Source organism: Gavia stellata, chromosome 23 (assembly GCF_030936135.1).
Source record: "Gavia stellata isolate bGavSte3 chromosome 23, bGavSte3.hap2, whole genome shotgun sequence".
NCBI lineage: Eukaryota > Metazoa > Chordata > Aves > Gaviiformes > Gaviidae > Gavia > Gavia stellata.
Window position 1 is genome coordinate 3,282,501 of NC_082616.1, and position 17,700 is coordinate 3,300,200.

Below are 17,700 nucleotides of genomic sequence, written 5' to 3' on the forward strand. Positions count from 1 at the left end.
TGCTCTCGACCACCGCTCTCATTTTGCCGTTGCGGGGTTAGCGGGCTGTTACGCCAGAGGGTTTGCGGATGCTAAAAATACAGTTGGAGCCCGGTGCCAGCGATTCGCTCTCTGGCTTCTCCCCCTGCTTCCCCCCGCCTCGCCGGGAATGTTTCTGTTTTCTATGGTAATAAAGCATGGGATTATTTAGATGGTGAACATATTCCAGACTATATTATTTTCGCTGGGGAGCGGCGATCCCGCTATCTGGAAAGGCGGCGTAATCTGGGGGATGTATTTGCCAGCCTTTTCCCGCGGGTCTGGGCATGGGTACCGCTCTCCCGGCAGCAGGCGAAGCGGGCGCTTCTTCCCCATCTCAGGTTTTTCACTTGCTTTGGTTTTTGTGTTTGTTTTTTTTTTCCGGTCCCGCAGCCCTCCTGGAACAGAGACCACGATGACACGGCGTCGACGCGCTCCGGGGGAACCCCCGGGCCTTCCAGCGGGGGACACACATCGCACAGCGGGGACAACAGCAGTGAGCAAGGTAGGAACGGAGCCCTTGTGCTTGCTGTAGCTTGTCACCGATGCTCAGGGACCGGTTACTCTCTTTCCGATGTTGAGATGTGCTCAGGTGCTAGGGGCTTTGTGCTGAGAAAGGTCTATCTTCCTTTTTTTGACACATTTTTTTTTTCCATCTCCTCCTAGTAAAAGGATTGGCATCTTTATTTCTTCGACCCTGCCAGCAGGCACATGTTAGAGCAACATATGTACCAAATTTGCAGTATGCTTAATAAAAATAAGCAATGAGAAGGGGTTTGTTTTTTTTTTTTAATCTTCATTCAAATGGGTTAAAAGCTGAAGCCTTCAAAAGCAAACGTAATTAAGATTGCAGAAATGCATGCTAATATTTCAAAGATGCCATCGGAACTTTGCTGTGTATAAAGAAGAGATGTTAGCTGGCCAATTTTACGAAATCCTGAGCAGTGCTTTCATTTACTTTTTCTACTCAATTCCAATTTACTTGAATGCAAGAACGTTTTGTTGGAGTGCCAGGCCAGAGCAACTGATTTAGCAGCACGAGTATGAAACGAGCTTGGTGCAACTGAAGTGGGACGTACTACAAATAATTAGCGCTGTTTCAGGAGCTCCGAAGTCTAAAAAGCTGAAATTTTGGGGTTTTCTGAGACGCTATTTAAATGCTTCATACTTTTTCTGAAGAGACCAACTGCAGTGGCTTTAGCGTTAATTTAATGCAATTAAAATTTAAAAAGGATCCTTAATCTGAATATAAAAGAGAGCGCTTTATTGAAGTTGACTCACAATAGGTATATACTTTTAAATCTGGTTTTATGATCATGTTTCATTCAAGTGCTGTTAGACAACAAAGGAATTGTGTTTCCAAAAAAAGGTTGAGCAGCACTGATTAGCATTGCAAAGTCTGCATTTAACAAGATTAGTTTTTAAACTAAACCAGTATATTTTAATTTTTTATACGCATGGACCTAACGTACATGGTGAATAACATCTCTTTATAGAATTTTAAGTATTTGAGACACTTTATTGTTTAAAGAAAAGTTGCTGACTTCATCGCAAGTATAGCCTAGTAAAAATGGGGCCTGGAATAGTAAACTGTTGCAGAGCTGAGGCAGAAACTGGTAACCTTCTGACCTCTGACTTTTACTGGAAAATGATATGCAACATAAATTCAGGGGGCCTTTTTTCTTTCAAGTATGTATACGTATATATTCTAGCGGTGCTGTTCACAATGCTGTAGTTGAAGTGGTGTCAATATGTTCATTAGAGCCCCTGGCTTTCGGAGCAAGCTTTAAATCCCTGGGTTTTTTTAGGGGTGAAAAAGCTGCTGCAAAATCAGGCTTTGAACTAAAACGTGGTGTTCAGAGGGGGGGGTTGTACTCAGATAGGGCCGTTCTCTTCTTAGGCGGATGCGCGCGTGTTTGTGGGTACACGCGTGTGGACAAGACGTCTGCGGGGAGGCTTGCCGGCGTGCCCCTAAACCTCTCGGGCGCTTTGCAAATGGAGCTTCTCAGTTCCTGCTCTACTTTGTAAGATTTTCAGCCTTCGTTTTCTCCTAAATGTGACGTTTTATTAGTCCAGAGCGCCAGTCCTATCTGATGTTTCATCATCGCCGTCCTGGTCTGCTCCTAGCAAGGTGCATGCTATAACCTGGGTCAGGAAGGGTTTTCTAAAGTGACTTTAGAGCTTGAGTCCCATTAAATATCCATGGAAGGACTTGCCAGCGATGCTTTGGCCGGTTCTGAAACTTTTACCCAAATTCTAGAGTAAGGTTTATTGAAGCTGGAACTGCTGCCAGCGCTTGACAGATGCATTTGGTGAAGAAGGCTCCTTGCGTGAAAACTTTCAGAAAGAGTCGAAAAAGTGGGAATTCGCTAGCTCGAGCTCTCGGGGCAGGTTTGGGAAAGGAGTTTTGGAAAGGAGGTGCTGTCCAGAGGGTCTCTGTTAGCGGGACTTGCCTTCAGGCCGCTTGCCACCTATGGAAATGGCCTTTTTTGGGGGACGGGGATGCGGGAAGGCTAGCGGTGGTCTCACTGAGCCTTGCTGTATGTTTTATTTGCTCAAAGCACCCTAAAGGCTGAGATTATGGGGGAATCTCAGTTGTTTAAGCACACCCACGCCTGCATATACACCTTCTGTAAAAAAAAAAAAAAAAGCCTGGTTTTAGCCTTCCCGTGCCGGGAAGAAGTCAAAAAACCATGATCCTGAATGACCAAAAGGAAAGAGGGAAAAAAAAAAAGATGGCAAATACCCTGCCTTTCCCCAACTACATTCAAATTCAAAATGCTGCGATTTGGAGGCTTTTCTTCTGCGGCCTGACGTGAGGAGCGGTAACGCTGCGGTCAAACTCAGGGTTTCGCCCCTTGCGGGTGCTTTTCTCGGCAGCAGAAGCAGCCGGCGTGGCACTGCCGCAGCAGGCGGGTGCCGCGGAGGGCTGGCAGCGAAAGGCTGGGCACCCGCACGGTCGTGCTTGCGAGCGCAGGAGTTAACTCGAGATGCACGCGTTGCGTGACATGTATTCAGTATATTATGGGCTTCCCTATTTTTAGGAGTTTGTAAAAGTTCCTTTTGGTTCCATCTGTCAGGAGCGCGTTTGCCATTTAAAAAACCCCAAATCTAATTGCCAGAAATACAACCCTCTAAAACTGTCTATTTTTAGGTTGTTCCCACAACCTACTTCCCTTGTTGGGGTAGGTAAAAGCACCTTCTGGGCTGGGTTTCAAACCTGGCCGAAGGTATCACGAGGATGCGAGCGTGAGCTTTGCGTTTTCAGAGAGGCACACGGATGGGAAAGCTTAAGCCCCTTAGTAAGAGTTTTCCCCCTTAGTCCTTAACCCAGGCTATGTTAAGGTCTATTTTTGGACTTTTTCGGAAATTTTTCTTCTTTGCCTGATTCCTCACTGCTTTTAATCCCCCCAGAGTGCATTTTTAACCTATTTATGTCCCTATGCACAACGCACGTCGAACGATTACCGTTGACAACAGGAGAGATGCTCTTTCCTCTAAACATTTTAAAGTCTTTTTTAACATGTAAATTTATTTACTTAGTAAACAGTAATGACTCCCAGCTGCTTCGATCTATTGTAGAAATCCATATTTAACTGCTAGGGAGCTGTTCTGGGGTCTCGTGCCACTGAACAGCAGGCTATGTTATTGCATAGCACGTTGACACAACCTCTTATAAAGGCCCGGTATTGTGTCATCGTAGGGGATAGCTGTAGTACAGGAATGCAGAATAATATTATGAAAAAGTTTCGTGGGCTGTTTTCCCATTGCTCTGAACTTGTCGTGAAGGGTCTTTGGAGGTCTGTCTCTAAATGGGGCAGAGAGATCTGCATTTACACAGTGGAGAAATAACTTGCTAAATTCTATTAAAAAAAAAAAAGGGGGGAAGGAAGTTCTTAGGTACAGGCGGGTGATGCTGAGCTCACGGCAACACTATTTCATTTTATTGCATATTCCAGCTTTAAAAGATTCCTGTTTGGGGTATTAACAGATCTATTTTGTTTGCTTTTCAAACAGTCAGGCCAGGAGGATGCTGAACAAAGCCCTGGTACAGTCACTTTTAATCCAGAGTGGGGCTCTTTAATTCCCATGTTTAGCTCTCCTACATGGCTTAAAAGAAAAAGAAAATAAATCCATCAGTGTCTCCTATTTGTGCGTATTGTTTCTTGCCCATTTTTTATGTGCAAGCCTCGGCCTGGGTTCAAAACATTTTTTTAACCTCCAAATAACTATTGCTCTTCCAAGCTGGGAGTAGAAAGCGGCGATATTTCTTTATAAACATGTATCAATGGCTGCGATGTTTGGGTTTTTTCAGGCTTTTGTAGGAGTTTGGGCAACTTATAGGCAAAAAGGCAATCGCCTTTATTATTGCCGGGAATCTCAGGGCGGTCGTTCGGAGGCTCGAAGGCAGGCGGCAGAGCCGGGTGGAGGGGCAGAGAAGGGCCACATTATGTTCCAGATGACTGAGGAAGGATTTATACACCAGCTCGCCGTCGGTTTTTGGTGGTTGGTGTTTTTTTTTTTTTTAACATGGGAGAAGAAAAGTAATAAGAGCGGGGAGGCGAGGCATTCGAGGCGGTCAGATGGCTGATGACTAATGGGATAGGTGGGCAGGAGCCCGCGGATTGGGTGTCTTAATGAGCACATTTCGCACCGAGTTTGGGCTGCAGTTCCCCTTCACCTTTGCCCTTTATTGACCGAACTGACACTTCATTTTTCACATACTTCCAATTACGGCTGAGCTTAAGTGTTGCCCTGCCTCCTTTCTTTCTTGCCTATGGACGGCTCGAGAGCGGCCGAGGCCACGGAAGATATTTTAATTTGAAAAACTACCATAGCAAGGCAGGTTTAGGGTGTAACCTGAAACTGCTGTCACTTTGCAGTTTCTCCCATGAAAACAAAAGTTTTCATGTTTTTCTTTAGCGCTTTTTCCCCCCTACCCTTCTCCGTGGCGAGGCGGGAGATCGCTTTGGGGGCGGTTGGGTTGGTGAGGGGTGTTTCCCTTGGTGTAAACGCTTTTCGGCTGTACAGGTGCTGTGGGTGGGAGTCACCCAAGTAAAGAGGTGAACCCAAGTAAAAAGCGGTGCCGTGCTCAACCGATGGCTCCTTGTTCCCACTCAACGCGGCGTCTTCTCAAGAACCTTCTTGTGGTGCGATGCCTCACTGTGTGCTTTGCCAAACGCTCTCCTTATGGAAGAGCAAAGCATTAATTGCGCCCGCACTCCTCCAGCCTTGGACCGGCGTGGATTTGTTGTTTTGGTAATATTTAATGCACGAAGGCGGATTAGAGCGTGGTCCGGCTGTGAGGCTTTGAGAAGTGGCTGAAGATGATGCTGGGAGAGACAGGTATGATGAAGGGACGGACACATCTCCAGTCCGCGGCCACCCCTTCGCTATACCGGGAGAGCCATGATGTATGTCCCGCAGCCCAAGCCCCTGTGCGTTTCCACGTTGGCTTTTACGTGCAAAATCCTTCCAGGGCGGAAAAGTCTGTTTGTTTTTGCAGGGCTTTGGGGGTTTCGGAGCATGCGGTTTTCCTACCGAATGTGAATTCTGTCGGAAATAGTCGGAATAAGTTGCACTCGCATGGGGTGGGTGGGTTTAGGAACAAAATAGCTGCTGTTAGACCTTCACTTCCCGGCAGCACCACTGGATTTTGCAGCGTGGCTTTGGCACACACTCTGTCGCGTGAAGTTTGGGTGAGTAATGAGCGGGCACGTCACCTGCGTGCCGGTGGTGATCGCTTTGCATTTAAATACGTGGCGAGTATATCGACAGTTATTTACATCCAAACAGAGGCCCTAAACCACAGAAGTATTTATCTCAAAAAAAAAAAAAAGTATGAAGTATTACCTACTTTATGATGTAGCCCTCTGGCATAGTAATGGCATGGCATATTTTTACTATAATATGGTAATAAAAGAATATGTAAAAGGCAGACAAAGGTTCTGTCTTTTCACTAAGGTGACCCCTGTTACCAAGTAACTGCTTTACTTATGAGCTTATTAAAAACTCAAAAAAAAATGAGCTTTTCATACTTCACAGGCATTGATGTGAAAATGAGCTGTCCTGCGAGTAGTTTTCTTGATCATTTTTAGAACAATTGATTAGCCAAAGAGCCGCTGTCGTTAGTTGACATTGACTGATAGCAATTTGTCACAAGCTCCGAAGGTCAGCCAGGCAGTGGAAGCTTCGGCTTGTCTTTGATTGACCTTTTCTGATGCCATTATCATGCGATCGGTTAGACTGGATGTGACCCTCGATTGGAAAAGACAGGGCATTAGTCAACAGGGGCTGCTCCCGGTATGTTTTTTCTGGTGCTTTATGTATTGTGAATCCCGAATTAAGCGTAATAGGCTTGTTTGGAAACGGAGCGGTATCAGTTTTCTCGCTGAGGCTCTGCCATCCCCTTTTCTTTTCTTGCTTTTCCATCGAGTGGGCAGCGCTCGGTTTGCTTTCAGTCAGCGTGATCACCTGTGCCTCTGCCTTTGGCGCGAGAGACGAGATTTAAAACAACCCCGGATTTATTTGAAACTCTTCATGTAGGTGCATATTCTTCAGCAGCACCAGCATTAATTATTTTTATCTCCCCAGAATCGTGTTTTATTTTTTAACAGTGATTGAGTAGTTGAGGATTATGCTCATAACAACACGATGTCAATTTATCATTCTGCTCTAAAGCCGGAGGGCGTGAAACTGGTTTTTTCCTCCTTCTGGTTGGGGTTTTTTTTTTTTTTCAGTCTCATCAGCCTGATTCAGCTGTTAAAGTTAGATTTCGGCAGCGTTAAGCCTCCGTGCCTCGGCTAGGCAGGGTTACGCTTCCAGTATGGTGCATGCGAGAGAGTCCTCGCTTGGAAGCGGGTGTCTGTCATGATTCGAGCATCAATCTATTCCCGGTGTCAGGATTTATTTAAATCGTTCGCATTAGCTCCGAACGTCTGTTATTACCAGGCGTTTTCCCTTTCGATTTGGCAAAGCTAACTTAAATACTTATAAATGTTGCTTGTTTTGCCTAAATTGTGGGTAACACAGTCGTAAACGAATTCTTTTCCTTGTAAAAAAAAATCCCTTCCTTCCTCCCATTTGCCTTTCGGGGGAAACTTGAATTTCTCCGTCTAAGTACCAACTTGTTTTTCAGGTCAGCCCCCAGAGATAATAAGCGGTTCAAAACCAGCACAACCATTTCAGCACGGTTTAATGCGACTTTCAGTCTTTGCTTAGGAAAAGCTTCCAGCCGGGAGGGGAGCAGAGAGGTGATCACGTCAGGAGGCAGATCCCTCAGGCTGAAGCTATTGCCGTCGTTGGCAGAGCGCAAGGAGGGGAAAAGGACTTTGGGAACTGTTTACCTTTAAAGTGGCTATGGAAATACAAATATTCCTGACTTCTTGGCCCATCTGTAATCAAGCAGCAAAATTCATGTGCTGGAGTCTTTTTTTTTCTCTTTTTCTTGGCAAGTTTTTTTAAACTTAGAAACGTCTAGCCCATTAAACGTTGTGTGGCCGTGCGCAAATCTATGTATACATAGACGTGTACGTACGAGCCTGGCCGTGACCCTGAACTGGGCATCCCATCAGCGGTGCAGGGCTTTTGCAGGCCCCAGAGTGTGCCTGCATGGCCCTGGGTGTCTTCTTGAGGACAAGGTCTTGAATGTGCCGTGCGGGGAACGGCAGTGGAAAATACCATGTTGCTAAATCACGTCTTGGGCTGTTAGCTAAAAACTCAGGGGTAGGACTGAAGAGCACCTTGCTTTCCTCCTTGGGTGGGGCAGAGAGAGGTTTGGTTGCAAGTAGTTGTAGAAATAGGTTTGACCTTTTTGGTGTCCAAGATAGCCCTTTTTAGCAGTACCCGAGTCTCGTGTTTTGAAGATCACTGCTACGATTTGATTTAGAAAAATCGTTGCTTCATTCTGGTGGGGTGGTTTTTTTCCCCTACGCATCCTGGGTGTGCTCCCTTCGGTTGCGGTGGCTCATTGAAGCCAACGCACTTCCCACGTGTCCCATACGCTTTCCATCTTGAAGGCAGCAGCCCCACTTGCCTCTCCAGGTCTTGGTGGCTTCAGCTGAGTCTTTTGCTATCTGATGCAGGCAGAGTGCGACATTCAGGTGCGTGTCGTTGACCTCTTTGAGTCGGAGGTTAAAGAAGCAAAGTCATGTTCCTGAGATGGCCTCCTCTTTTGAGAAACATTTTGTCGCCATGAGTGTAAACCCGTAAGCACGCATTGTTTCTGGATTGGTGATGCAACAGGGTGTGCCATCGGGCTGCTTGGCCATGCTAAACCATTTTCCTACCTCTCACGTGAAATGCTGGGAGGGGAAAGAGAAAAAAGATGACTAAGTTTGGAAGAAAAGTCTTTAAAAAGAATAAGAGTTGTGTATGGAGAAGGCGGGTGCTTGTCCCATAATGCAAGGACTAAGGGTGGGCGTTCACCAAGTCTCACGGCACAGGAGCTTTCCGGAGCGTTAGAACCTTAAAACAAACAAGTGTGGTTTACATGTTGGGTTGAATTTATTGCTACAGTGTGCTGTGGAGGTCAGCAGGGGACAAAAAGAGATTAGACCAATTCGTGGAAAAATAGGTCCTTCTGTAGCTATTAAAAACCCTGGTCCAGATGCAACCGCTGGCTCCGGAAGCTGCCCGAGCGCTGATTGTCCGAGCCGTGGCACAGCCGCTGCTGCGTAACCCCCCTTTCTCTACGGGTTTCCAAAACACCCATTATTGCTCCGGGGAGAGGCCGACATGAGATCGAGCTACTTGGACCCATCTCCTCTGGTTTTTATGTTAAAATATTTTTTTTTTTTAAATTCAATTCAGGAAATAAGAGAGTGGATTTTTTTATTTACCCTGTTTTTGATGACTCTTGCTGGCGTGCTTTTGTTGGGCAGAAAGTAGACAGAGTTAGTGTTTTCTTGCCCTTATTACCCCGGTGGTGGGAATGGTTTGACGCTATTCATTCAGATTTGACAGGTGATTGCTTCTGTAAATGAATGCACTCAAATCATAATTGTTGCAACAGAATTGTTTGATTACCTGGCGGTAGCCTCTTCCTCTCTGATAGCTTTTGGATCACCTGTTTGCTGAGAGCATTTGACAGTCCTCATGTTTATTACCCAATTGAATGTCAGTAGCAATTGCAGCTAAAGATAAACGAAAATGCAAGTACTTGTTGACCTTGACTTTTTTCCACAAGATATTGGACTTGATGGCTCTATTGCTGTTGAACTGATAAGAGTTATAAACAGTAGTTGAAGGAAAATGTTTTATTCCCAGAGGAAAATGCCATGCTGCTGTGGGAAATGGCATCTGACTAGCGCTCTTTGCCAAATTTGCTTGGTTCACCTTCATTTAGGCTGTGGGAAAATAAAATACAAATTCCCCCTTTTATGACTTTAATATCTCTGCAAACATGAATTCCTCGCTCTTTGTAAAGTTTTGTTGGCAGACTGCGCCAATAACATACAGTGAGCGCGAGACCTCACCGTGTTTTATGATGTGCTGTAATGAGGATTCTCAATTCTTCCTCATTTTTGGGCTGATTTGATAATTACAGGGAGGGAGCAGAGCTTGCTGCTTCTATTCCGTGGGAAGCTTGATATGTCTATAACCAGCGAAGGTTGGGAAATGCGTGGCTGCGGGCGCGTGTTGCCGGAGCGGGGCCGTGCCGGTGGGAGGGCGGCCTGGGGACGAAGACAATGTTATTGCAGGGACGGAGGGACGATGCTTTGGGAGGTCTTGCTTGCACCCGCTTTTTTGGGCAGGGTCCCAGGTGGGTTCCCATGCAGCTTTTTGAGAGGAGGGGGCCAGCTCAGTGTCACCCATCCCAGCTGCATTCGGGGGACGGGAGAGGTGAGCATCCTGCCCCAGCAGATCTTGCTGCTATAACCCCTCTTTTTTATATATATATATATATATGTGTATATATCCCCTTTTATATAGATATATATTTCTTTTTCATTTCTAATCCCGCTCCAATGCAAAACCTGAAAGGAAGACTTCAGTGGAAACAGGAACAGGCAATAGGCTTTCAGATCTTCTGGGATGAAAGTCATTGTATAAAAATAACGCGTAGAGAGCACAAAAGACCATGGAATTATATTGTTTAAAACATAAGTCCTTCTTGTCTCGGCAAGTACTCTGATAAACTCCGTACAGTATTGTAGGAGCTTATTAAAGCACCGAAATACAGGATTAAGCGGTGCTGTACCAGTTAGCAGAGTCAGACTAGTAATCTCATTGCATTGTATTTTTTTTTAGGTAAGATTAAGCCGGCATTACATTATATGTTTGTGGGCGAGGGGGCATTCTTTAAGGGATTAATTAATAGGATCAACACTGTAAGATGCTGACATCATTTTTTTTCTAAGCACATGGATGCACACGGGCTTTTATTTTTATTTTTTTTATTATCGAAGTTCATGAATGAGATGGGGACCTTCTCTGGGTGATGGGGGCAGCCCCTGCAGCTTGCGGCGGAGCCTCCTGTCACCGTATAATTCATCAGGGACCACTCCTCGCTGGCCTGGTGACCCAGTAGTCAGTGCCACGGGAAACACCAGAGGCAGAGGCCCGACGTCTCTTCTCCCCGAGCGGGCAGGGGATCGCGGGGCTGTGACTAAGCCGATGCCTGACGCCGCTCTGGCAGGTCTTGGAATGAGGGTGCCATTGGTAAAACCTTCTAGATCTCTGGCTTGGCCCTTTAGCCGTAATGCCTCCTCCGTCTAGCCTTTGCATCGTGCCTTTGGCACGCTTGAGTGGTTGCTGGTAGGGCTTGGGCGGCGGGAAAGGACGCGGGAGAGCCTGGCCGGGGCCGGGACGTGCCATGGGAGCGGTGTCACGTCAGGGCAAGCGCTGTCACCCCAGAGCCCTCTGCCACTCTCCGGCACTCTGTGGCTTGGGAACTTCCTCATCGCCAGGTGGTATCTCTGGCGTTTGATAGCCACGGATGATATATATACCTATATATTTATATATTTTATTTTTTATTTTCTTCCTCACGAGCATTGAAAATCTCGCACAGAGTTTGCAGGCAGCTTTTTGTGGTTGCTCTTGGAAGAAGCATAAAGTGGAGGTGTCCAAAAAAAGAACCATCATATACCTAAATGAAAATACAGTAGGGACAGCCTTTTCAACTTTGTTTTTGCACGGCTGATCCTGTGCCACAGGAGAGCGATGGCCCTTGCAACCCTGATACCGTGCGTCGGCTCAGGGCTGTAAATTCATCTTTTGCGGAAGGGCGGGAGAAGAGCTACTAGGAGGCACCAGTTATGTCCTCAGAAAAGAGCTAAAGGTGGTGGATGTAACCTAACGGATTCGTAAATCTTCCCCCAGCTCTCTGAATAGCAGTTAGTGTCACGTGGAGGCACGCTAAAAATATTCTGGAGTCTGTAGCGTCCCGATGGACTTCAGAAGAAAGCATATCTTAGCTCTGTCTGGTCAGCAAGTGAAGGTCATGGAAGCAAGGCTTGGAGGGTGGAGAACCTTTTGTTGCTCTCATTGCTGTGCCAAGAGGATCTGCTCCCTCCCCGGCACAGTGCCGAAGGAGAAAACCCACCGCGGCGCTGCTGCTTGGGGCCCTGGGTTATAGCACATGCGCTTCTGCATCGACTGCCTTCGTAAAGCAGGGGAAAGCGATAACGCCGTCAGTGTTAACTGAACTGCTGGGAGTAAAGCATCGTCATTTAAAATGGCATTCAAGTTTCTTTCCGGGCGCTGTAACGTCAGAGTGTAGCAGCCTCTTGCTAAAGAGTAGGGGATAAGATGCGGGCAAATTGCAGGGGGTGGAAGAGAGGCAACAAAGTGGGGTTGAAACGTTATGCTCAGGCCATACTCCTCCTCCCTTCCTCACCTAGTAAAGCATCTCCTATTTCTCCTCTCCTGTCCCTGGCTGTGGCAGTGAGGGTGCCCAAGGAGAGGCTTTGGTGCAGGATTCTGCCCATTTTCTGTTGTTTCTGTATTTGTCCGGAATAACCCATGCAAATTCTGCATGAGGCTGGCTGTGTGAAAGCAAGACTCATGGTGATATTATTTCAGTACAACCGTCAGACAGACTTGGTCCCGTGTTGTAGTTTTGTGATGGGCTTTTTGCCCATCCCCTTTTGCCCAGGGAGGTGGTGGAGTCACCATCACTGGAGGTGTTCAAGGAACGTGTGGACGTGGCACTGCGGGACGTGGTTTAGTGGGCATGGTGGGGTTGGGTTGATGGTTGGACTTGATGGTCCTACAGGTCTTTTCCAACCTTAGTGATTCTGTAAAGCAGGGGGCTGTTCCGTCAGTTGGTGAGCAGACCGAGCCACAAAATTGTCTGCTATCAGTATATAGATATTTATAGTTTGTGTGTTTGGTCCTATACATGCTTGGATGTGACTACCTCCCACTATTACACATTTGTAGTCTGTGAACCTGGCAAGAAAGGTGGTAGAACAACCACCCCTGTGAAGTACAGAGCTTTTTCAGGACCTTTCATACTTCCTTTAGGAAGAGTGTTGTGCTAAGTTCCTTGGCGTTACAGCTACAAGAAACAAATGAGCAAGCGGTGCTAACATTAGTGTCTCGCCGCAGATTTAATCCAGCTAAAAAAACCCCTGAGGTGGCCATAATTTACCGGGTTGAGGAGCAGACTGGCGAGCAGAGGGGGCTGGCGTAGCCACGTCGTCGGGAACTGAAAAATTGGTGACTTGGTTGAATTTAATCCCAGTAAAGCTGGTGTCTTGGTTGAATTTAATCCCAACCAAGTAACCAGCTAACAGTCTGCAGGAATGCAGGCTGCAGCAGGAGGAGCGTGTAAGTCATAACACGGGTGTATCAACTCCTCACCACGATTAATTATATCGTATCACTGAAAAGCAGAGTATGCGCAAATACGCAATTTTGCAGCATGGCTTTCCATATATAATGTTTTAATATAAATTAGAATTGCCTCAGACAACTGAATTGAAATTCTCTGTGTTATTAATACACAAATTTTATTTACCTTTGCAGTTGGTGTAGGTGAAACGCCAGCATTAAACTTAAAAGTGTCTCTCAAGTTGATAGATGCCAACTTGATGCTAAACATATTAATACTCAATTAAAATTAATAATCAATTTACTTGACTGTTGGAGGTTAGCCAGGGACGGATCTGAAGTTGTATTAGGTATATCGTACTGGTCTGAATACATCATATGCTGTTGCAAAAGCATTGTGCTAATTTTAGCTTACAAAGAGGATGAAGATAAACTGCCTGCTGCTAGTTTGCCATATGCTATCCTGGTGATAATATTCAAGTACAAAAAATTCTGCAGCGAGTCTTATTGTTTCAGGAAAAGAGAAGTGGAAAAGAGTTAAGCAAATTTCTCCTCCGTAAATGTATACAAAATAACGAAATAGAACAAATCTCAAATGCTGGTAGATGAGATCTGTGAAATTTGTTTTGGTTTTATTGGCTTTCATGGGAGTCAACAATTTGTTTTAGTATATATTTGATCCAATTGTATCCATTTCTCGCATGTAAATCTTAAAATCAATCTAAATAAAAATCGATCTTCGTTCTGGTAGGCAAAAATATAGTCCGAGTTGCTCCTAACTAGTTAAGCCTCCCATCCTTCAAGTTTAGTGCAGGAATAAAGTCTCTGCTGAGCTGATTTTTCGGGAGCTTCTCCTTTTGCTTTGTTCATTGACAAACGCAAAACACGTTCCGGTTTCCGTACGGGGAGGATTTTGCTCCTGCAGCTTCACCGAGGAGCGTTTGCCTTCTCCATCTGCGCCCGCGGCCAGGGGAGGGGTGCGTGGGGAGGGGGTGCCCCGGACCCCCGGGCTGCGGAGGGCTGCGGAGGGCCGGGGGGAAGCTTTGGAGGGCTGGGGGGAAGCTTCGCATTAGCAAGTGGTGAAAAGGTTGCCCTTCAAGTGACCCCGGCCAAGCAAACCCCCCGCCGAAGAGTCCCATTTGGACACGGATACCTGTGGGGTGAGGGAGGAGATAAAGGCAGGGGGAGGGAGATAAAGTAATCCCATTGACCGGGGAACTTCTCAGATATTACAAGCGAGGGAACGGCAGGAATAATAAAAGAGCGGCAATATTTGCCTGCCCCCCGTATCTGTGTAATGTCATTTCCAAAGGGCTGGAGTAGATAATAGCAAATGTGCTTTCAAGTATCAGATCAATCTCTTGAAGTGATGGGGAAGGCTGGATGCTCTGATCTGGCTGGTGCTGGAGAGCGTAATACAATCCTCGTCGCAGCAGAGAGAATTGTATAAATGGACAAAGATCTGCTGATTACATCTTTTGCTAAAGCGTTAAGTAAAAGATCTGGCTATAAGAGATGGCGGGTCTACTATTGTCCCGTCTTCCGACTTGGTTTTATAGAGGTTTTCACAGGAACAAATACCAATTACCAAAATAAAAGCAAGCGGTGCGGCTGGTCCGTATCGTGGTAGGACACATGCTCTTGAGTCAGCGTGGGCAGGAAGCTTGGCAGGTCTGTCCCCTACCATTGCCATTGCATCTTTATCTCTCCGCTTCATTGTTTGCCCCTGAGTGCCTGAAATTCCAGTTTCCAAGTCAAAGCTTCCTGTTTCTTGCATTTACATTCATTTTGGTAAGACATAAATTTAGCTATCTATCAAGGAGGGCTTTTTTTTTTTCCCCTCAAGTAAGGCAAAATAGGAAGAAGAAATTAATTCTGATTTGATGATAAGAGGTAGAATTTTGCATTTTCCCAGATTCTCAGTGGCAGGAAGCGTGAGGTTGTATCCTTATGATAAGGTGATGGATGGGAGCTAAATTCAGCCTTTCCATCCTGAGTAATTTTAGAAGGGGCCCCAAAGTCCAGGTCTTGTTTGGGAACAGGGGTGGGCATAGCCAGCCTTCGTTAGCCATCGTTTCCTCGCGATAGCCTCGCTGCTTGTCAGTTTTTACTGCTCTGTGCAGCGTTCAAAGCGAATAGCGCGCGTATTCTTGTAGTCACCTCAATCCTGAATTTCCCTCCGGAGAGTTTCTGTTTCTCTCCATTCGCTGTGGAGGGACTCGGGGAGGACTAATCGCCTTGCTCCCACACTTAGCTTGGCAGTCTGACTTCGATGCTTAGAGTAAGGAGGGATGGATCTGTGCTAAAACTTGGCGTTTCTTTAGGAAGGAAAATTGTTTTTGCTCTGCGGGAAGAAGCAGAATAAAGTGGTTTGTACCGCTGAGGATGAGGGGAGAGGGCTCGGGCGTTGCGTGTGTGGGTGAGTCTGTCCTCTGCAGCTCCTGAGCACGCCGGCCTGAGCATCTCGTGAAAGTTGTCTTTGCTAACCTGTACTGGTGATCTGAAGTGTTCAAAAATCTTGATGTGCATAGAAAAAGAGATATTTATATTTTAATATTACTCAGGGGGGGCAGTGTCTGTATTCCCATGCCTCGCTCTCAGGAGGCCAGGTTTCAAGCTTTCTCTGCCATGAGGAGGTTGCTTGCTTTAGCAGTGTGTGGGGTTTTGGTGGAAGATTTTCACATGACTCCAGGAGCTGGGGACTTATATATAAAACCTGACGGATGGGGCTTGTGAAACTTGGTAGCAACACTTTGCTCAACTCTCAACTGAACAGCATTGAGGTCTTTCGTGAGATGAAAGGCACTGTGAGCGAAGCCTTGAAACAAAACCTGTTGCTGAGTTGATGCAGTAGGAATGGCCGTGTTCAAGCAACTCAGGGCTTTGCTTTGTTGTGCTGTTTGGGCGCGGGGTCCTTTGTCTGCTGGCTCTCTCCACGCACTGTCCTTGTCTGCTTTTAAATGTAAAACCAGAGTTAAACCTCCTTCCACTCCAAACTAACAAGATGCACATTTGGTCCATTTAAGCACACTAATACGCATTCAAAAAGGCTCATTAGTCCACTTCGTTTTGTAGTCGTGTTTGTAGCAATCCTCCCTAGCAGATGAGGTGGAGGGGGGTTTTAATAATTTTTACGCGGAATATCAAACGCTTATTTTCACGTCGAAACGAGCAAGTCCCCTTTGGCTGCTGTCCTGAAAAATATCTCCGGATTGTGCACCGTGACGCCGCTGCGCCCCAGAAATGTTAAATTCAGGGCTTGCTGCCTTGGGAAGCTGTGAGTGCAAAGGCTGGGGACGGGGCTGGGTTCCGAGCGCTGGAGCTTTGCAGGCGCGGAGGGAGGGCGGGTTACTGGCAGCGGCAGCGCGGGCTTTCATTCAGCACCTTGTCACTGTGCCTTATCTGGCATCTTGAGGGATGGCTCTCCAGGATAAACCCGGGGAAGGGAGCTGAGTGAGGTGCTTCCAGGGATGTCCCAGCAGAGGCTTCCTTGTGAGCTGTTCTGCTTGCCCCGCAGGATTTATAACCTGCGCAGATCCCTGCGGCGCCTCGGGAAGTTGGGCTTTCCAGCATGTTTGTTGACTGCTTTGAGGTTTCGACCTCCTAATTTAGATCTCTCCCTGTGCCGTGGGGTGTAGAAATTGGTGTCGTCTTCGAGCTAACGTGTACAGCGCCCGCCGTCCTGAGCCTCTTCCTTGCGTGCTTTTGCATGAGGTTCATGTGCAACCTCAGATGTGCAGAAAGCCGTCCGGGCTGATGAGAGGTGAGCACAAGGGAGACCCTCCATGGGGTCTTACAGGCAAGAGCGTGTTGCCCTCTCCAGGTCTACTTTGCCTTGGTCAGGTCACTGCTGAGATCATATCCATTACCAATATGGTTGTGGTGTCAACATCTTTTCCGTGGAAGCCGTTAAATAAGGTATAGGTAAGAATACCTTTTAGCTGCGCTTTGAATTTCAACCAGCGATTATAGATGAAAATCTCTGTCTTCCCTTCTCGTCCGCCTAAACCACGAATTGCAGGTGAAGCTGGTCAGGCAGTTAAAATAAATGACAAAACTCAAAGTTGCTTTGCATGGGAAACGGCAGCGTGATTAGCAATGGTTCAGAGGCTGCCATTGTTGGCGACTGTTCAGATAATTGGCAGATATTTGTGAAAGCGTTTTCCAGTCCCAAGAGAATCGCCAGTTTTGGCATCGGTGATTATTGCTGCAGCATTGCGATGGGAAAGAGCGCAAGCGTGTGACTGGGGACTTCTTTTTCTGCCTGAGAAGCCTTGGTGACCCAGTCTGAAGACTGAGAGGCTTGCCTCCAGGTTGTAAGTGGTCAGCCATACAGCAAAGGTTGTGTACGGATGAAGCAAGCAGTTCACAAACAGTCAGAAAATTGTGTTTCCATCCCGCTCAACGTGCGATGAGTCTATCGGAAGACACTCATTCAGAGTGATGGTATTCACTGGGATTTATTTGACTCTCGCAGGATAATTTGAATACAGGTCTGCGAGTGTTTTCTTTCCTTTTTATGCTCGTCTGAGTGCGTGTCTATATATGTATGTTACAAAACTACCCTGGTCTTCAGCAAAATAGTCTGCTAATGTTTTGCGTGCCTTTATCAAGCGTGAAGGGACCACTCTGATTCATATTTTTAAGGGATGTTATTCTGACCTCAAAAACTGATACTTCCTTAGCCAGTGCCAGAAAGCCCTTTCTGTGGTTTCAGTCCCCATTTCTTCAGCAATTAAGAATCAGGTGGCATCAGAATAACAACTGGTTTTAATAGCCACTTTAGCCACCTCCATCATGGGGAGGAAGCGCGCCGGGCTCCGGCAGAGCCTTGGAGCTCTGCGGTGTGACCTCAAGTGACCAGACGCAAAAACCAGTGCAACTCTTGAACGGAAGGGTCTG

The 17,700-nt window shown here is 46.6% G+C and overlaps 1 protein-coding gene across 3 annotated transcripts in view; it reads left to right on the forward strand.

Moving 5' to 3' along the window:
• The window catches only part of MEIS1 (Meis homeobox 1), a 109,852-nt gene that overhangs the window by 26,450 nt on the left and 65,702 nt on the right, over nt 1–17,700 (forward strand). For all 3 annotated transcript variants that reach the window (XM_059828610.1, XM_059828611.1, XM_059828612.1), the window contains one exon: nt 412–523. In XM_059828610.1, the coding sequence (XP_059684593.1) occupies nt 412–523 (112 nt within the window). The remainder of the gene's footprint in view (nt 1–411; nt 524–17,700) is intronic.